This window comes from Sorex araneus, chromosome 8, assembly GCF_027595985.1.
Source record: "Sorex araneus isolate mSorAra2 chromosome 8, mSorAra2.pri, whole genome shotgun sequence".
Classification (NCBI taxonomy): Eukaryota; Metazoa; Chordata; class Mammalia; order Eulipotyphla; family Soricidae; genus Sorex; species Sorex araneus.
The window spans coordinates 5,875,960-5,897,392 of record NC_073309.1 but is presented as its reverse complement, the minus strand read 5'-3'; the positions used below and the strand labels follow the sequence as shown (position 1 = coordinate 5,897,392).

Below are 21,433 nucleotides of genomic sequence, written 5' to 3'. Positions count from 1 at the left end.
TTGGAAGATATACATGAAAGATAGATATTGAAAGATATACATGATATACATGATAATCTTTCAGTATCTGCATTGTAAACTATAATGCCCAAAAAGGAGAAAAGGGAGTGTGTGTGTGTGTGTGTGTGTGTGTGTAAAGAGAAAGAGAGAGAAGAGAGAGAGAGAGAGAGAGAGAGAGAGAGAGAGAGAGAGAGAGAGAGAGAGAGAGAGAGAGAAAGGAAAGTGTGTCATGGAAGGGAGGCAGAGGAGAGAAAAATGGAGACACTGGTGGTGGGAAATATACCCTGGTGAAGGGACAGGTATTGGAACATTATATGACTGAGACCCAATTATGAACAACCTTGTAACTATGTATCTCATATTTCAGTGTGATTCAATATTTTTAAATAAAGAAAAAAAATTTTTTAAAGTAAAGAAATTTCAGGTCCTTAGGGTCCCAATCCCAGGAGTTAGGATTTGATTGATCTGGGTTGGGACCCAGACAACTGAAGTTTTTTTTTTGGGGGGGTTGGGGCCACACCAAGCTATGTTCAGGGTTTACTGTGCTCAGGGCTTTCTCTGACTCTGTGCTCGTGTATCACTCCTGGATGCTCAGGAACTACGTGGGGTGCCAGAGATTGAAACTGGGTCAGCCACGTGCAAGGCAAGTGCCCTAACTGCTGTACAACAGCTGAGTTCTGAAGCAATGCATCAAACAGTGCAGCCTGCAAGTGAAGCCTGAATTAAGTTTCTCTCCCCCCAGTCCCGCATGGTGAAATGAAAACATGCAGAGCCAGAAAGGAGACAAATTTGCACTAGGGCCCCTTACAAACCTTAGGATAGGAAACCAGGGCTCCTGACCAGAAGCCTGTGTCAGGTGGTCACCAATGACCACTCCCCCTGGTTCCACCCCATTGCAGAATGGACAATCAAAATCTAGCATTATCAAGGTGTGTGGGAGACAATGGACAACCTTGGGGGTGCCTCCTCAGAAACTAATCTATTTTATTTGGGGGGGGTGAGTAAGTTGTTTATGTTTCTGAGCCACACCTTGCAATGCTCAAGGGACCATATGGGATGCTGGGGATTGAATCCGGGTTGGCTGCATGCAGGGCAAACCCCCTACCTACTGTACTATGGCTGCAGCCCCTCAGAAACTAGTCTGAGGGGCTGGAGCGATAGCACAGCAGGTAGGGCATTTGCCTTGCCCGTAGCCGACCCAGGTTCGATTCCCAGCATCCCATATGGTCCCCTGAGCAACGCCGGGGTAATTCCTGAGTGCAGAGCCAGGAGTAACCCCTGAGCATCGTTGGGTGTGACCCAAAAAGAAAAAAAAAAGAAACTAGTGCAAAGAACAGCCCCCCCCCCATTCCTCACGCCAAACCCCCAGTCAGCATAGCACCAGCTCTCCTTCAGAAGAGTGAATCTCTCTAATGCTCCCTCTGGCTCCCCAATCCTGGGCGTGACCAGCAGCGTCACTTCCTGTTCCTTCAGGTGCTCTGTGCATGTCAGGGGGAAGGGGGGCTCTCGAGTGCCACCTGGCCCCTGGTATTAATCTGCGGGTTCCAGTGGGCTGAGCATCACAGGAGCTGACCTAGGGGTGCATGAACCACTGCTTAGAAGCACTTGCTCCCCCCAAAAGGCAGGAGATGACACCAACAGTGTCCAATACAGCTGCTCCTGCTGGACACTTGAAATGTGGCTGGTTTGAGATGAACGGGTCTAAAATTAAAATACTCATGTTTGCGTTGAGTTATCTCAAAGTCATATTTTTTGAAATAATGTATTCAACAAGAATACCGACTCACATGTCAAGCTTCACTGGCTCCTTTTTATTCATTCTTTTTCTTTTGGTTTTGGGGGTCATACCCCATGATGCTCAGGGGTCACTCTCAGTGGGGCGTGGAGTACCATGTGGCACCGAGAATTGAACCTGGGGTTCCCACATGCAAAGTGCATGCTCCAGTCCCGTGAACTATCCCCCTGGCCGCTTTATTCTTAATAGGCGATTAGAACAGTGTAGATGTTTGTAGACCTTGGCTTGCCTTATATTCAACTGGACAGCTCGGAGCCAAAGCAAAGAGGAGGTAGAATTTTTATGCATCAGAGTTGGAAAAAAAAAAACAACCAACAAGGATTCTGTGGATTAACATAAAAATGAGAAGCCCAAAACAAACCCCACTTGTCATTATTTAAAAATAAAAACCACTGCACACTAAAATTAGATTCATTTAAAAAAATCTTCAAAGACACAAATGAATCACATGTGGACATTTGAGCAGTGAACCCATCAATATGCATTCTCAAGTTACAACATTGCCCCACAAGTCCCTGTCCAAACAAATGAGAGCAATCTACTGGCAGGGGCTGGGGTGTAACGTCATCCTCAAAGCACACCGGGCGTCTCCAGACCCCGCCCACTGCTCACTGCTGGCATTTGCTGCTTTGAAGCCTCCTGTGGTGCTTGTGGGCAGGCTTGGAGAGGTGTGTGCACTCAAGGAAACTGGCAACCCAATCAGACGTCACAAGACAGAAAATGCACCCAAGATGCCTATAGAGGCACTAGCTGGCTTGCACTATGCAGGTAGGTTCCCTGTGGTGGAGTTGGGAAGAAGTAGCTGTGCAGGTACCCTGGCTTCCATGCCAATGTCCTTGTGGCACTGGGCAAACCCGCCCTAATGGGGTACTTGGAGGCATGTCAGGATGTTGGTTCTATCAAGTATCAGGCACGTCTCAGTGCTGTTGAGGCCTATATGGTACAGAGGCAAGATCAGGGCAAAATGTTTTAATTGTGGGAAACCAGGCCACTTCCATAAGGACTGCAGGGCGCCTCCCAACCATGCTACTGTGAGCGTATCACCTGGATCTTGTCCACGATGCTGTAAGGGAAACCATTGGGCCCGAGATTGTCGCTTCGATTTGGATGCAGCTGGTGAATTCAATTCAGCAGGAAACCTGAAGCGGTATTTAACTTACAAATACGAATCCAGAGTCCTTTGAGGGATCTGGCCTTACAAGTTAACAGAGTCTGATTAGGGGGTAAAGGTGATTGAGGGGTTGGGGAAGCAGAGCACGAAGAAAGAGTTTACAGATAAAACCAGAGCAATGGGAGTGCCTTGGGAGCATTGCGATGGGTGCTACTCAGTAAACCTAAACTCCCTGCAGCCAGGGAGAAAGGACAAACCAATATTAAGTCTAAAATGTTTAAAGCTATATTCCAGTAAATACAGAGGAATGGGAGTGCCTCGGGAGCACTGTGATGGGTAACCCAATAAACCTATGCTCCCTGTGGCCAGGGAGAAAGGACAAACCAACATAATCCTACACTGCCCCCTCTGGGAAAACTCATTCATCACTCTCCCCAGGAGAACTTCCGTGTCGCCTTGAGTTGTTTTCCTTGGCGCTTACTCCCGATCAGATGTTGTGTTTCTCCCAAAGCCAATCATTATTATCAAAGATCTTGGTGTTTTGACTGATCACTATGGAAAACAAGTCACCCAAGGGCTTGAGGTAGAGGTGACAAAGAGTGATCCTCTGGGAAAATAGCCAGGGAAACTGAGGCAAAGATGGTGCCAACAAAGGGCAGAGGTGGCCACTACCCTTCTCTCTCCACTCCACATCCAACTGACACATAAAATATACTCACACATCTGAAAATCACAGGCTCAGAGAGAAGTACTCATCCTCATAATCATGGCAGTGTTAGTCACAGTGCTGCAAGTTGGAAACAATCCAAGTGCCCGTCAATAGGTGAGTGGAAGAAAAAATGTGTTCTGGCTACTGTGGAATACTACTCAACCATGAGAATGACAAAAGCCTACCACTGGCCACTGAGCAATGAGCCTAGGGGAATCCTGCTCAGTGACAATGAGAGAGAGAGACAAACACCACATGATCTCACTGATTTATGGAAGATAAGAAGCAAACGCACAAACCACAAATAACAACCAGACTTCGAGAACAAAACAGGCTACTGGAAGGCAAGAGAGAAATCGAGGTATAATTCAGTCAGGGGGTCAAACAGATGGTGAGTGACAGACACCAGACTTCTGGTGCAAATACAATGGCGTCTCTATAGGTGTTGGTTTCTAATGTGGTATGCCTGAAACCTAAGGTTCAGTCAAAATTTTAAACCAAATGATGCCCCATAGATGACTTCGTCAATGAAGAAATGCACGTGTGCATGAGAATTATGTGACACATGATATATCCCAAACATTAGAGATGGCTCTTGACTCACCAGGATGTTACATTACATACATTCACGTGACAAAGGTCTCTCACGAGACTATTTCCTAGCAACTGTTCCAGTTGCTGCAGACATAGCCAAGAATATCAGAGGAGATTCTTTGTATCTTGGGAAACAGACATTCAGAAGGGGGAGCTGAATATGCAAAATAATAAGCTGATGGGGTTCAGAGTGTCAAATAGGGTGAATAAAGGGAGATCAGGGCAAGGGGGTGGGGAGGACCCAGGTGCCAAGGAAGGACAATGTTCGTGCTTTTTGCCTGCATACACAGAGGAAATATACACACTGCCCACATGCAGTAGATAACCTGATCTAATATTCCTTCACCAACTTTTCCGGCTTGAGCACGCCGTCCCAGAACAGAGAACATTCCCAATCTTGTTCCCAGGCCAGCTCATTGCCTCTGTTTTTACAGGTCAAGAGGCTGCAGAGTCCATCTAAGTTTCCCCCAAGTCAGCTCTAAGTTCAGAAATAGCATCTGGTTTCCAATCGACACAAGGCGAGACGCCCTCCCTCCTGAGAATGCAAGCTGGAGTTTTATTATAAATATCTGTGCCTTCAGAAATCCCATGATTTTCTGCAGTCTGTGAAATTCAAAAGCAAATACACATCCTTTCATTTGTCCCTAAATAGTTCTTCTGCTGCTATGCAATTCCCCCAGGTTCCATCCATTTCCCTAAGTTCCTCAAAAGCAGAATTTAGCAGAACTTACCAGCAATCCTTCTTCATGATGCTGAATTCAACAGCAAGTATATTTCAGGGGCGGGGGCTGGAGGGGGGCAAAGTCAACTTACATTTGCTGGATCAAATGTTCTTAGCTGGGGACAGTCATATCGCCAGGAGTCACTGGGCCATATCTGGAAACTTTTATTTTTGGTTTGATTTGGGGGGCCAACATGCCAGTGCTCAGGGCTTCCTCCTGGCTCTGTGCTCAAGGATCACTCCTGGAGGTGCTGGGGGGGCAGGGGGGTGCTACGTAGTTCCAGGGACCAAAAAAGGGTTGGCCACCAACAAGGCAAACGCTCTACCTGCTTCACGATCTCTCTGGCCATGTAAGTATTTTTGGTTGACACAGCTGGGGGTGCCAACTATTTCCGGAATATAGAGGACCTTGGGATACTAGTCAACATCACAGAACAGCCCTGGAAGACACCCACCTGTCATATCCACGTGCCCCGCTGAGAAGTCCTGTTTGGATAGACCAGTCCCTGACCCACAGAAGCTTTAAAGGGTCTCCTGGGCACCACTGTCCTGCCCGCCCCCCCCCCCGCCCTCCCCCCACCCAAATGAAGGCATCTGGGGAATCGATGGAGAATTCACTGGTCCATTCTAGCATGGGACTGGTCTTCCCTTTACTGCCCATTCCCCTCTCATCTGCAAGCACGAGACCCAGGCACCCCCTCACCAGGTTCTCTGCCCAAGGTCTCCCACAGCCCCAGCCAGGGGGTCCACCTGGAGAGAAAGTTGCTACTTCCTCAAAAGTAGCAACGTGTGAGAGAAAAAGGATTAAATCAGAGTGCAAGAGGAGAAGGGGGGGGGGGGAGCGTGAGAGCTGATGAAACCATCAGAGAAGCTCACCCCCAGCCCTTTTCAAGGACTACGTCTCGAATCAGGGGCTGCACAGCAGCGACTCCCCATAAATCAGTGATGGGCAGTAGACACTGCCCTTGGGAGGAGGCCTTGGGAGGGGTTCCGGGAAAGAACACATTTCCTAGTGGGTCGGGTCTGGGCAGAATTCAGTATTTCCGGTGGCAGGGCTGAGGCTCTATTTCCTAGGGGCTGTCAGCAGGAGAGCCCCTGAGCTCCCAAGCCACGGACCATCAGCCCTCTGCCCAGCAAGGGGGAGCTAGCAAGGGGCCGCCGAGCCAGACCCCTCCAGGGACAAAGCTCTCCGACTTGTGCTCTTTCCCGAGCATTCCTACGATTAGGTCAAACCAACCTGGGGGCAGGAGCTGGAGCGATAGCACAGCGGATAGGGCATTTGGCCTTGCACACGGCCGACCCGGGTTCGATTCCCAGCATCCCATATGGTCCCCCGAGCACCTCCAGGAGTAATCTGTGAGTGCATGAGCCAGGAGTAACCCCTGTGCATCGCCGGGTGTGACCCAGAAAGCAAAAATAAACAAACAAATAAATAAGTAAGTAAATAAGTAAATAAAATCGACCTGAGCAACTTGTCCGAGGGGCAACTCGTTGATGGTATCTTCGAAGCCCTTCCCAGCAGCCCCTGCGGCGTGATGGATGGCGCCTGGGCCCAGAGCAGGTGCAGTACAAGGAGCCTCCCCACCCCGCGTCCGTGTGAGCTCACAGAATTCTCCCAGCTGCCCTTTGAAGTCGCTGCTGTTTTATCTCCACTTAATAAACGTGTGATCATGGGAAACCGAATCCTGAGATAATTTCCCAAAGCTGGGCGAAGGGGACTGGGCAGCCTGAATTCTGCTCACAACGTGTGAACAGGAAACAATTTCCAAGTGAAAACTGTCTTCAAAGGGGATCATTTCCCCTCCGCTGCCAACCTCATCAGCAGACGCGACGGGCTGTCCAAACCCCGTGTGCTTTTGGAGGGCTTTTTAAGACAATTATATTTTTATGGAATCACCGTGAGTGACGAAAGGACAGAGATATTGATGGTTGGGCTCAGGTGGGTATGACTCCAACACCGGTCCCTCCACCCAATACTCTCCACCCAGGTCCCCCCCCTTCCTTTCCCAGCCACGTGTGTTTTAATCTACCCCCCTGCCACCCGGGATGATGGCCCGAGGTGGCACCTTGAAAGCCCCAAACAGGTCCCACGATTCTGTGAGGCAAAGTGTATAATGGCGCAGAGCCACCCAGATGGCTGAGCACCCCAGGGAGGATCAGTTTATGCACCAAAGAAACATCTTCGGAAGGACAGAATTGGTCTTCTTTGATGCACCTTACTGCAAACCTCTGAGACTAGGTCCGAGAGGCAGACCGGCACTGGCAGGAAAGGGAGAGCGCGTGGCACGTCCTACTGTCTCTCCATTTTCCCGTGTTGCATAGAATAAAGAAATAAACCTAGAAAGAAATAAATCTAGGAACGAAGAAATAAATTTTAAAAGTTCATTTATACATCAAGAAATGACAGGGTGGGGGGCTGGAGCGATAGCACATCGGGGAGGGCGTTTGCACTGCACGCGGCTGACCCGGGTTCGATTCCCACCATCCCATATGGTCCCCTAAGCACCACCAGGAGTGATTCCTGAGTGCAGAGCCAGGAGTTAGCCCTGCGCATCACCGAATGTGACCTAAACAGCAAAAGAAATTACGGGGAGGGAGGCAGGCAACTACTCTTTATTTGCCGCTGCAGTAAGTAAAAATGTAGAGAGAGAAAAAAGGTCCACTCTCCAGGTGCATGAGGCCTTATAGATCTGTGGGACGGGAGCGGGGCAAACCCGCAGAAAAGCTCTCCCCAGCCCTTCCAGATACTCCCAAATCAGGGGCGCACAGAGAGGGCGCCCAGGAAATTAGTGGCAGGCAGGCAGTCACTGATCTCAGAGGGCAGACAGACCCTCGGACAGTGGGGCGGGTGTCAGGGCAGGGGGCGGGGAAAGGGCTCTGGCCCAGAGCCAGCTCAGAAGCCCCTGGGAACAGGCATTCCTGGGAATAACTGGACCTGCCAGAGAGAAGCTTCTAGATTGGCAGACAGGGATGTTTCGAAAGCCCGGGCCTGATGGGCTCCCCACACGGAGGGAGGGATCCCGGGGGCCTGCTCTCTGCTGTCCGCAGAACCAATCAGCGCCTTTTCCTCTCAGGGTTACTGCTGCTGTGGGAACACAGTGGGCGGAGGGCGCTAACGCTCCCTGGAGGGAAGGGAAGGAGCCTCCGGGAGGGCCAAGGTTCCCAGAGGACAAAGAGGAAAAGGCTTCCTGGTGGCCCCGGCTGGGGTACCACCCAGATGGCAGTGACACCCACATGACTAAGCGGCAGCAACTGGTAAGTGGTTTGCAGGTGGCTTCAAGGCCTGCCATGTGGCAGCCATTAGAGCTTTCTGCCAAGGCCGGCTCTGCTCAGAAGCGTTGGACAGAGTCGCTCATGAACTAGGGAAATGAGGGGCCGCAGAGATGGGATAGTGGTTAGGGCTCTTGCCTTGCATCCGGCCAACCCAGGTTTGATCCGTGGGGGGTCCCTCCTGGTGATTCTTTTTTTTAAGCTATTTTGGGGTCACACTCAGCGATGCTTAGGGGTTACTCCTGGCTCTGCATACAGGAATCACTCCTGATGGTGCTGGGGGGACCACATGGGATGCCAGAGATCGAAGCCGGGTTAGCCGCGTGCAGGGCAAACGCCCTACCCGCTGTACTTTTGCTCCGGCTCACTCCTGGTGATTCTTGGCCAACCACAACGAGTAGTTCAGTGTGAGGCCCTGAGCATGCAGTGCCGCCACCTCAGAGGGACTTGCCAGGGTTGTATCTGGCCATGCCTGGGGAACCGGGCAGTGGTGGGAATCAAACCAGCATCAGCTGCACGCAAGCCGTGTGCCTCGATGCCTGCATCACGCCGCCAGCCTCCTCGCTGATCCCTGGGGTCGCTCCTGGTGATTCTTGGAGTTTGGTTTTGTTTTTTTGTTTTTTTTTTTGCTTTTTTGGGTCAAACCCAGCGATGCTCAGGGGTTACTCCTGGCTCTGCACTCAGGAATTACTCCTGGCGGTGCTCATGAGGGGACCATATGGGATGCCAGGGATGGAACCTCAGAGAAGCCATCTTCCCAGCCAAAGCAGTAGCGACTCTCCCTTTCTCCCCAGCAGTGGGTGGGATTCCAGAAAACTCTCCACCTGTGGCTGCCAGGGTGCAAACCACTGGTCCGTACATGCCCCCAGCCCTCGCCCTCGGCCCTGCTCTCATCCTTAATTTCACATCATCTTCCTCGGGGCTCAGCCGGCCTCCGGGCTTCCCGGTGGGCTTCAGCAGCCCCAAGCAAGCTCACCGGGTCGTTCCCCCCACCCCCCGGCCCCCAGGCAGAGGGGCCTGCTTGCTTTCTGCCAGTCTGGACAGAGGTCATTTAAGTCTGGCCCTTTCATGAATGGAAATGAGCTTTCTAAAGACTGCGGGGCAGTGCCCTCAATGGCGGGCCTTCTGAGTCATAAAGCTCCTTGGAAAGGGGGAGATCAAAGCCTCCCCGCCCGCCCATTGAAGCCCGGCAGCTTCCGAGGAGCTTCGGGGAGGAGGGGGGAGCGAGGGGGGATCGAGGGGGGAGGCCGGGTTCTCCAGAGAAGGGGTCACTGCAGTGACAGGTCCACAAATGGCCAGCCCCGAGAGCAAGAGCCAGCACGGACCCTGGAGCAGCCAGCATGGAGGACAAATGCCACTGACAGTTTCATTGTTGAGGGGGACAAAGGACAGAGAGGCCAGGGAAAAGCAAGGGACAAGGGGGGAGGCCTCGGGGAGGGTGGTGGCCCAGGCTCCTCTTGGCAGTCGCCTCGGGGCCCGCCACAGCACGGGGGAGAGACTGGCTCCCAACCAGCGGTGGGGCAGAGGTGGTGACAGATGGCCGGTCACTCTCGGAGGTTCTTGATGAAATGCAAAAGGGGTCGAACGCTTCAGATCCAGCAGAGAAGTGACTGTGTGTGTCAGTTCAGCTGCTCTCTGCATGGCGAGGGGTCTTGGGGTTGGAGCCTGAGCCAGAGGTGCACATCTCACCCCCTCATGGAGAATGCAGTCATCAAGGACAAATCACACAGAGGGAGGAAGTGCTCCCTCAGGGCAAGCCCACAGGCCCTGACCAGATTGTCCACGGGCTTAGCTTCAAGGAGGGCGTTATAATCAGGCCGGAAAGCCCAGTTCTTAGAGAGCATCTAAGTCTAGCATTTCTCCAACTTTCTGGCCAGGAAGCCCAACTATTCCCAGGTAACAGAAACAATCATCTACGGTGTGATCGTGCCCCCTTTGGGGACTCATAGCCTGGGTGTTTTTCCTCACCACTCCCAGACTCTGAAGAGCTTATGCCTTGCAAGCGGGTTTCCGGGACCACAGAAGTCGGGGAAACCGTAGCCTTCAAGAGAGTTGAGTACAGGTCTTTAGAGCAGAACACTGGGCTGGAGCGACAGTACAGCGGGACCCAGGTTCGATCCTCGGCATCCCGTAGGGTCCCCCAAGCACTGCCAGGAATAATTCCTAAGTGCAGAGCCAGGACAGAGTAACCCCTGAGCATCGCTGGGTGTGACCCAAAGAGCAAAATAAATAAGATGTCTAAAAATAAATAAATAAATAAAGCGGAACATCCCTGCATTCGCAACACTCTAACTCGAAGGGGGCAGCTGCAGGAGGCGGTTCCGACACAGACCTGCCAGGCTCTCCCCTTCCTGCCTCACCAGGCTCCAGGAACTCTTTGCCTCATGGTTCTGCACAAATCCCAGCACGGGTGACAGTAACTGTCCAGATCGACAGCGGCCGCACCGTCCTCTCCCTTAGTGAAGCCCTAAGAACGGGAGGGCAGCGGCCCCTGCGCTGGCAGCCTTAGCCACCGTGCTGCCCAGCTCTGCCCACTGTGCTGACCTCACTGAAGCTCCGGAATAGTTGCAGAGGGAAAGAATGCCCGTTCACTGTGTCTTCCCACTCAGTTCTTAAATATGACATTTCCACGAGGTTTAAAAAATGGGATCCATTTGTCAAACCCACAGCAATTACTGAAACAATCTGCTGTATGTTCAATGTCTCAATCCACTGGTTCTCTGATGCTAGCCTGCATCCAAGTTGTTAGAATGGAAAACATGCCTGCCTGGGGCTGGAGAGATAGGCCAGGGGTTAAGGCATTTGGTTTGATTCCCCCGGACCACAGGTGGTCTCCTGAGCACAGTGACAGGAGAAAGCTCTGAGTACGAACCAGGCAGGGCCCCCCCAAACAAACCGACCTAAAACAAAAGCAAAACATACTTACTGAGCTTTACCTCCCTAGGCTTCTGTTGTGGATAAAGAAATTCCTGTCTCAAGACCCATTGTACAACAGGGAGGGCATTTGCTTTGCATGCAGCCGACCCAGGTTCAATCCCTGGCATCCCATATGATCCCCAAGCACCGACAGGAGTAATTCCTGAGTGCAGAGCCAGGAGTAACCCCTGGGCATCGTTGGGTGTGACACACAAAACAAAAAAATTAATAAACAGAAAGGAAGGAAGGAAGGAAGGAAGGAAGGAAGGAAGGAAGGAAGGAAGGAAGGAAGGAAGGAAGGAAGGAAGGAAGGAAGGAAGGAAGGAAGGAAGGAAGGAATTACTATCTGGACACCTATGTGGAGATCACACAGCTGGTCACATGGAAAATGATCATGCTAGCAGAAAGAAGCATGAAAAAAGAACATGTGTGAGCAGAAAGGTCTCTGAGATCTCCTGCAGTGCGGGAAGAGAAATCCCGATTTGGGTAACTATCCTGGAAAACAAAACATAGAAACAACAGAACAGGCAGCGTCTATGTAAGAGGCAGGCTGCAGTTCAACTTTAGGATGAAGGTCTCCTTGGACCTGTGGCCCTACAGGTACAAGAAAGCAGGCTCATCATTCATCAGCCCATCAGAACCCCAGTGAGACCTCTCACCTCTCACCTCTCACCTCAGGGAGCTGCCAACAGGCATGGGGAAGGAAGGAATCAGTGAGAGAGAGGAGAATTCTGGGGTAGGCAGCAAACCGGGACTTGAGAATCAGAATATAACTGTCTCCTAAAATTAGTAGAAATTCCATGTGGAAGAGGAAACCCTTCCACTACCTGCTGCTTATTCAAAGAGTGAAAAACATTAATTTATATGCACACCTATTTTCATTACAGCATTATGTATAATAGCCAAGATAAGGGAGAAGCCTAGGTACCACTTGTTAAGATGAATATAAAATGATGCGGAATATATAGACTTACTACACACACACACACACACACACACACACACACACACACACACACACTGGAACACTACTAGTAGTAGTTGAAACTATTTTTAAAAGATGGTGAAATCTTTCCACCTGCAACAACGGTTAGGTCATACTAAGTAACATAAGCCAAAGGAAAGAGACAAACAATTTCACTCACATGCAGAAGGCAAACGGATATGTGCAGGGAGCAGATAGGTTTTCCCTTTGTGGCAGAAGGGGATTGAGAGATGGGTGAAATGGGTAAAGGGGGTCAACTGTCTGGTTATGGGTAGAAGCTAGACTTTTGTAGGGATCACAGGGTAGTATAAACAGATGCTGGGTTTTATGCCAAATTCCTGCAACATAGAATGCTATAAACCTATGTTACTTCAATTATTTTTTTGAAAAGTAAAGAAACATCTCCAACAACTGCCTGGTTCCCTAGGTATAAGACCTTTCTTACCCAGGCAAGCACAGGCTGCACGCTGCAGAAAGGATGCATAAGACCCAGTGACTGGACTGTGGCTCTGAGACCTTAGGACAAAGGCCATAAACGCAGTCCTTTATTAAGTGTGAGGCAGCAGGGAGCAGGGACCGGGCTGTGCCAGAGAGGTGTTCCCATCTTCCCATCTAAGAGCTCTGAGAAACCTTCGAATGATCACCCCTAGACACCACGGAAGGCAGGATTCACTCAGCGAAGTTTGCAATGCCTGTCTTGTGACCTGCTCCAAGTTGAAGACTACCCACTCAGGTCTGGAATAGGCTGGGAACTGTCAGTAGGGGATGGGGGGATGCACTTTTTAAGAGAAATCCTGAGCGATGGAGGCAAATTCCATGCTAGAGCAATTGTAGCCAAGTGTGTGTGTGTGTGTGTGTGTGTGTGTGTGTGCACTTAATAATCCTTCACCCTTTCCCATCTCTCCTGGGTTTCCTTAGCACTCTAGGTAACAGCTTGCTGATTGGTGCTTTGTTCTCTTCCTGTGATTTATGTCTTTCTGTATTGAACACACTTTGTGTGCACTAGGGAGAGCTAGAACCTGTAACTGGAAGCAAGGCCAGTTCTCCACTGACATGCAAGACTGGTATAAAGACGTCAAGTGGTCCATTGCTCTGTTTCATTCGTCTCATGTCAGTTTCCATCCAAAGGGAAGAAGAAGAGCTTTTTCTCTTTTAGCACATGCTAAGTCTTGCTTTGATGAGTGTCTTCTAGCTCTGATAATTCTCTAGCAAACACGTGAGAAACTTGTCTCTCTCTGAACTCTTGGACATTCACTATTTTTTAATCCATGTCAGGCGTTGCTAACTAAATTGAGAGAAAGTGGTCACTGGGCTGGACCACAGGTAGCAGCGGGATGAAGACACCCCTCATCCCCATCGCACTAGAGAAGTAGCCCCTCAGTGTGGAAATTCAAGGAGTCAGACAGTGCTCACTATCACTGCATTCTGAATCACTTTGCTAGAGACTCAAAGTCAGTCTCAGGAATGCTAAGTTAGTAAAGGGGTTTCGACACAGTGGAATTCCTGTTCCATTCAAAGACAGGAAAAGACACAATTTAGGTTGAAAATTAGGATACTTTTTCTCATCTGTAGGTTAAACAGATATAACATACAAGGGCATACGCATTGCCAGATGGCTTAAGGGAGGGTACTGAACTTCACAATGCTCCTCAAACAATGCAAACATAATACGGCACAATTTATGCCCATCAAAGTGACTAAAATGAAAAATATAGACAACAGCAAATGTTGGCAAGGGCGTGGAGCAACCGGAACTCAGGTGCTATGGGGGACAGTGATAACTAGTGCAGCCATGAGGTGTGGGAGAATCTACAGAAGCTGAGCAAACACAGAGTCTTTAGCCTACAGCGTTATTCTCTGCCGTATTCCTAACAAAATGTGTCCATAACAAAGTCACCAAACTGCACATACAAGAACTTTTTGCTGCAGACCCCTCACGATAGCCTCAAGAGAATCCACTGGCATGGCCACCGACAAGTAGACGGCAAAGAACAGTCTGCTCGGGGTAGTTCTCATGCCAGAACTCGCTCGAGGGACCCTGGGCAGGGCTGAGTGTCTTCTGACTTTCTTAATTTCTGGAGTGGGGGCTCACGGGGGAAGCAGGGCTCCTTGGGGAGAGAATGGAGGGCAGCTCCAGTGCCTCTGGGCCAGGCTAGTCCCGGCAAAATGGGGCCCCTCTCAAGGGTGAGCGAATCAGACTCCATGTTTCACGTGATTAGGTGTCAGGTTATTTATCCTGAAGAAGGGACTCACTCCTGAATGAAGTGACCAACGGCTACATCCTCAGGTGTCTGGAACGTGGTTGACTCATTCTCCAGGCCTCAACTGTCTCTCCTGAAGTGACCTCTGGGAGCTTCACTGGATTATTCCTTCAGTTCCACCCCGTTGAGTCCCACGGGGAGAAGGGAGAAAATCAAGCCCTTGCCCTTGGCGTCCCTCACCTCCCACGAGCCTGCCACGCAACCGCGAGCCACAAACACACAATAAGGAAGCGAAAAGGACAGAACCGCAGCCCAGAAGCACAGCGCTGTGGTAAACGTGGCTTGACACATGCTGTCGATTTTAGAAACACATGATGCAGGTTTATAAAAAAAAAAAATGCCCCCAAATCAGAGAATGTCATCAAATGGGTCTTCACAGTTCACACCCATGTTCCCGTCACCCAGCTCAGGCAGGACTTCATGCATGAAGAGAACCACCTCCTGTCATACCAGAAAGAACCTTTCTCTGAGCCCCTGGGATGGCTGGACTTAGCCTCTTTTTTTTTTTTTTTTTGCTTTTTGGGTCACACTCGGCGATGCACAGGGGTTACTCCTGGCTCTGCACTCAGGAATTACTCCTGGCGGTGCTCGGGGGACCATATGGGATGCTGGGATTTGAACCCAGGTCGGCCGCGTGCAAGGCAAACGCCCTCCCCCCTATGCTGTCACTCCAGCCCCAACTTAGCCTCTCTTAAGAGTGTTCCTAAGTGGGATTTCACAGTCTTCCTCTGTCTGAATGATTTGGCCCGGCTGGCTGGTGGAGGGACCCCTGAGAATTACCTGGAAAGTCCCCCCAAATTATCAATTAATTAGCAAAGAGCATGAGGGATTCTCATCTGCCAGCATCTTGGCTACCCCCTTTCTGGCTGCAGGTCACCCAGCTTGTACGTCGCTAGCTCCGGGCCCTGTCAGGCTGCTTCGATTTCCCCCGTCCCAGTATCCCAGAATGACACACATGGACTTCTGTGCCGGTTCAAGCTGCTTCCCAGTTGCAAGGCTGCTCCCACACATCACTACATATTGCCCCACATAGAGCTTGATTAAATCCAAAGAAAAATAATATCGACCTCCCATATTCTTGGCCCGGAACTGCGGAGATGAGGGGACACAGAGAAGCAACGACAATGTCCCGAAGGTCTTCTGAGATCTCTGGCTCCCGGGCCCCACTGAATTGTCCCACTGGTATGTGGACGGGACAGTGGTATTTGGACAGGACACCCTCCCTCTGACAGGAGCTGGGGGACACCAGCAGATTGGCTCAAAGGAAACAAAGAGCCTTCCCTCTACAGCGCGGCCTGGGCTTCCAAGGGCTTCTGCGGGCAATCTCGCATTGAAATGCAGTTTCCCCATTTCAAAGCAGCTTCGAGGCCCGCGGCTTGTTAGGTTCCAGAAAGCCTGGTCTCTCAAGGCTTGACAAAACGAATGGCGTCCATCAAATTAATTTCCTTGGGGATCGTCTCAAGCACCGAGAATGAAAAGGCCCAGACCATTAAAACATCAAAAGAATGTTCTAAATGGTAATTAAAGTTCTATTATATTTTCTTTTTTTCTGGGAGCAGATTAGATTAATTCAATTGAGAATATTTAAGTATCAAAGCTGACAGTGCGAATGTGTCGAGCTGGCCGGGGACAGCCCTTCATATTGCAGACATCTGTTCATTCACGTTATAGAAAACACATGACAGGGGTGGACGCCGAGCGGCGGGTTACTCACCAGCCCGGCGCACGTAGACACGGCCACGGAGGAGGTGCTGTCGTTGCGGATAAATCCCTGATAGAAGCAGCGAGGCACCTGGGGCTCCTGGGGCGCGGGGGCGCCGTCCTTCCCCAGGACCTGGATGCTGAAGTGACTGCTGAGGATTGCCGCCGGCCTCAGCTCCAAGTGCAGTTCCTGTCCAAATGCTGAAAATCGGTAATGCCGGGAGCGGCTGGGGCTCGGTGCCCACCGCTTTCTCCTGCTGCTGTGCAAGATGTCGTGGGAAATGTAGGAGCCACTCGAGTCCACTTCCACCGGCGTGACAAAGACGTAATCTGCCAAGGGGGCAGGGTCTCACGGTCAGCACCCGCATCTCACTGTGCCCTCCCCCCCCCCCGTGCCACCCAGCGGCCTGGCCAAGGGCAAGAGGGGCTCCAAAAGACCTTCCTCTGCTTCCACCCCTGCCAGGATGCCAACAATGGAGAGTTTGGAGAGTTCCGGGCGCACCGGAATTGGCCTTGGCAGTGAACAACGTCCTGGGGCTGCCCAGGGGAAACAAAGAGCCAAGCGCAAGGTCCACGAAGGTCAAGGATATCTGTGCCAGATGCCACGGGACTCACATGCTGGGGAGCAGCAGCTGGCCTTGATCTACATTAGCCAACAGCCAGTGCAAGGCGAAGACTGACGGGGGCGGGGGGGGGGGAGGCACGGGGAGGGGCGAGGAGGGAAAGGGAGATGCAATTATTAAGTATAAAACCACAAAAGGAATGCCATTTGTTTTCAGGGAGATTAATATCGTTGCGTTGAAACCAAATTGGGGATATGATTTTGATGGGGGTGGTGGGGGGGGGCAGAGTTTAAATTTCAAATGAGAACCCTCTCGGGGGCTCCGTAACTCGAGATGAGACTGGGGATAATTAACAAGTTGCAGCAGTCTTAGGTTCCTGTGTCGGTTCTACCATGACGACCAAGCGGCTGAGCTGGGAGCTCTCTGAACAGTCCCAGGGACATTCCCAGCTCGCGCTGTGGGCCCACCCCCTCCAGCCTCCAACACCGGGGAGGCCTAGAAATGCTTTGGGGCTGTCAGAAGTGCACCCCCTCCTCGGCTGGCATTCCAAACTGCTCGGGCATGTTGGCGGGGGACACCTGGGAAGGCCTGTTTACAGAGACGTGCACGTGATTCCCTGGGGCACCGCTAATTGTCGCCTGTTTGGGAGGGGAGGAGCCAAAAACCCATTTGCTGCTGGAAACACGCACCCCAGAAGCCTGCACGCCTGCTCCTGGCACAGGACCGTGCCTGAGAAGCAGCCCTGCGCAGAGCCGGTCAGAATAGGCCCCTGCACACTCCCCAGCGTGTGCGCGCTCCAGGCACGGAACGGGGAGCTCCTTTGGAAAGTGTTTAGGAAGATTCCCAACATTGAAGAATCGGCACGTTTGAGTCACTGGGGTTCCTCGGGAGCGGAGGAGGAAAAGAAAAGAGGAATCTCCTTTTTCCCAAAATAGTCAACAACACACACACCCCCCAAAAAATACCCAAATTACTGCTGAGCTGGAAGGGATTAATGGGTGATCATTTAATTGGCCTACATTTAAAAATATGACAGTGTTTTGTTTTTGGTTTTTTTTTTTGCTTTTTGGGTCACACCTGGTGATCTCAGGGGTCACTCCTGGCTCTCTCTGCACTCAGGAATTACCCCTGGCAGTGCTCAGGGGACCCTATGGGATGCTGGGAATCAAACCCAGGCCGGCCGCGTGCAAGGCAAACGCCCTCCCCGCTGTGCTATAGCTCCAGCCCCTGAAACTATGACAGTTTAACTGCTCTCTAGTGCATAACTCCTTCTCTCTGACCCTACTGCTTAAGTAGCTCCCACTCTTTGGGTTTTGCCTTCATCTTAAAAAACGGAGCAGGATATAACAATACTTGTCTCTAGGGGCGGAGAGGGGGGGGGAGAGAAGCTTACATTGCTTTATTACATTGCTTTAGAGGCTCTGGATTAAAAGCAGGGTTTTTTCTTCCTTTTCTTAGCAAAACCCTACCTTCTCCTTCCCCAGTACATAAACCCAAGTGCAGCGACTCCTCAGACAGCCGCTGGCACTCCACAGTAAGTTGTTTCTTACCTCCCTGCCCCAAAGCATCAGATTCCGCCTGCTGGGGGGGGGGGTTGGGGGGCAGCCATGCGGGGCGCCTCACCGGGCTGGCCCTTGGGGGGGGGCATCCAGCGGGAAAGCCCTTCCCCCAGCAAAACACCTGCTCTGGGCTGTTTCCCAGCAGGTGGAGGCCACGCCCTGGTGGGGGAGAGACCGGCAGCGGGAACCCACCGGGTGAGGCTGGCTGACACCCGCCTCTTCATTATCATGAATATGATTTGGGGGTTATACCTGCGGAACACGGGGGACCGCAGGTGGTGTCAGGGAGGAACCCCAGGTCACTGTGTACAAGGCAAGCGCTTCCCCACTGTACTGGCTCTCTGGACCACAGCACCAGCCTTATGTTGGGACGAAAGGTGGCTCTCTCCTGCACGCCCCCCCCTACACCCCCAACCCTTGGCACGGTCCTTCCGCATGACTGTCCTCACCGCCACCCCATAGGGGAAGGCAGAACCCAGTGAAGCTGAAAATGAGACGGCGGTGGCTGGGGCGTCCAGGTGAGATCAGGACGGGCCCTTCCAGACCCTGGACAAGCCGGGGAGCCCGGGCGGGGGGGAGGTTGTCCCCTGGTGTTGGGGGGGGGGGTAATAAACCACAGGACGGAAAGGTGTTCTGCAACCTCGCCAGGGGAGGAAAAGGAACTGCAGGAGTCCCCGCGTCCACCAGCGCCCCGCGCCCCTGCCGGTACCTGCAGGCTTGCCCGGAGCAGGAAGGAAGCCTTGTTACCCACCTGGCTAAGTCCCCACCGCACTCCGGACCTGCCGGGATCTACTTTCACGGAGGATGAGAAGGAGGCAAACTCTCCTCTCCTTCCGTGAGTCGGCGCAGCCTCCGGGACGCGCGCGCACAGACCCAGCAGGTTTGGGGAGATGCGCTTCCCCTCCAACCCGGGGAGGAGGGGGGGGGGGCGGGAGGAGAGGACAAAGCGCCCGGGGTCGGGGGGAAGGGGGTGGCGGGTGCAGAGGGGGCGGGGAGGGGACGCAGATACGAACCCTCGTTTAATCCGCTGCCGCCGCCGCTGTGGCTGGCCGCGGCGACCGACGCGCAGCAGAGGCAGCACAGCTGGAGCGCCTGCAAGAGAAGCGGGCACGGGGCGCGTGAGCCCGGCGCCCCCCACCCCGGCGCCCCCGGCGCCCCCCACCTCGCGGCCCGCCGGGCACCTGCCTGCAGCACGGGCGCCGAGCGGGCGGCGGGCAGCGCGCAGGCCAGCAGCAGGGCGCACTCCATGGTCAGGTGCGGGCGGCGCGCATCGTCCCCGCCGGCCCGGAGCGCGGCGCCCCCGGTGCCCGCCGCCCGCTCACATGGCCGGGCAGCGCCGCGCCGTGCCCTCCTCCCGCGCCCGCCCGCCCGTCGAGGCGTCCGGCGGCGTCTGTGCGCGCGTCTGCGGCTCCCGGGCCCCGGCCGCGCCAGCTGGCGTCCCCCCGCGCCCCAGCCGAGCGCCCGCCTCTCCACCGCGCCGTGATTGGCGACCCGCGGCTCCCTGGCCCGGCCGAGCCCCGGGGCTGGGGCAAGGGCGTGGGATTCCTGGCTCGGGCGCGCTCCGAGGGAGGGGGCGGGGAAGGGGAGGGGAAGGGAGGGGAGGGGAGAGGAGCGGGCGCCCCGGGTCAGGCCGGGCCCACGGCGGGGAGGGCCGGGCCGGGCAGACGGGAGGGGGGCTCAGGTAAGCCGCGCGCCTCCTGCGCCCGCCCCTCCAAGAGCCCCGTCCTCGCTGGTTTCGGGGGAGCGGCCCCTGAGAACGAGGAGGGAACCGGCCGCGCATCGTGGAGGCGCTCCGATGAGAAATGCGGGGAGCAGAGACGCCCAACTCCGGCACCCCCGGGGAGCTGGGACTTGGGCCTGGCCGCTGCCTGAACTGGGCCGTCTGCATCCTCGGGCCTTCAGGTCCCAGAGCCCCTGCTTTCTTCTCCTGCACTTGGGGTCCTGCCCCTGGGCCCCTCTCTCACTACAGAAACCCGCCGCAACAAAGCGGGCTGCCCACATCTCCAGCCGCAGGTCCCGGCGGGAGGGGGTGGTGGTCCCATTTGCTGCGTGCCAGGCCATTGGTTTGTTCCCTGCTGTTTGTAGTGAGGAGTGAAATATATTCCCCGCCCTCCCCTCTTACACACACACACACACACACACACACACACACACACACACAATGGATAACTAGACAACCAACAAACTCGCTGGCCTCCAGGGCAGCATCTGTGAAATGGAAGCAAACACAAGACCCCCCCCCCCCAGGGTCCGGGAGCCTGGGGCTGCTCGGATGTCTCTGAGCACGTTGGGGTTTTCAAAGCTGAGACCAGGTGAGGCCCTTGAGCTGCTTCTTCAAACGCGCCCCACGGCTGACCAAAACGTGTGGCCCGACCCTATGGACACCGGCTTCCAGGGGGACTCCCGGGGTTCCACACACATTTTGATTCCCAAGTTTCGGTGCTGAGCCCCAATGTGCACATTCGTATGTCACCAGCACCGTGCGTGAGGGCAGCAAGGAGACCCTCGGCCTTGCGCAGTGTCAGGAACAAACTGGACATAAAGAAACATGGGGATCAGGGACTGTTAGCCACGATGCTCACGGACTCAAGTCAACGGCCACAAACAGGGACTTCCGCACTGTGAGTCACCATCAGGGACTCCACCATCAAGCAGATGAGGGGGTCAGGGCTTCGTCCACACTGGTTGGCCTTGACCGTGACCCTCACTGGTCACTGCAATGCATGGACGTCCTCTGCACGTCTTGGGTCACCTTCTTTCGCAACCAGGGCCTGACTCCCTCGCCAAGGGCAGGGCCGGGGTCTCAGAACACCTCTCCCCTGTGCTGGCGTCTGCTCGAGGCTTCTCCACCGCAGCCTCGTGGCATGGAGGCCCCGGGGCCCAGGACTTCGATTTCTCTCCTGTGACCGGAACTGTGCTTTCCCTTGGGGGAAGTTGAGCAGCAGCTCTGGCTTCCCCTGCAACCTCCCGTCATGCCACCATCCTGTGACACTGCCAGACGGGCTCCGGGGAGCAAAACTAGCCTTGGGAAACACCCAGAGGAGTCATCTGAAACATCCCCATAGCCCTTTTCTCCATCAACCGCATCCTCGTGGCCTCTCAGCAGGGCAAACAGGTCCTGAGTGTCCTCCCTTTGAAAGACAAGAGGCCTCCTCTTGGACACCATGTCCGTGTCCACCTCAGTGGGCTCACGTCCCTTCTCTTCCCCCTTAGCCTCTGTGGATAGAGTCCACCCTTCACACCACCCC

At 53.5% G+C, this 21,433-nt stretch overlaps 1 protein-coding gene across 2 annotated transcripts in view; it reads right to left on the bottom strand.

Moving 5' to 3' along the window:
• ADAMTS18 (ADAM metallopeptidase with thrombospondin type 1 motif 18) overlaps nt 1-19,523 on the bottom strand; it is a 141,321-nt gene extending 121,798 nt beyond the window's left edge. For both annotated transcript variants that reach the window (XM_055145562.1, XM_055145564.1), the window contains exons 1-3: nt 19,371-19,523; nt 19,199-19,277; nt 16,077-16,393 (exon numbers count right to left, since the gene is read on the bottom strand). In XM_055145562.1, the coding sequence (XP_055001537.1) occupies nt 16,077-16,393; nt 19,199-19,277; nt 19,371-19,433 (459 nt within the window). In that variant the 5' untranslated portion in view covers nt 19,434-19,523. The remainder of the gene's footprint in view (nt 1-16,076; nt 16,394-19,198; nt 19,278-19,370) is intronic.
• Nucleotides 19,524-21,433: the final 1,910 nt, after the last annotated feature.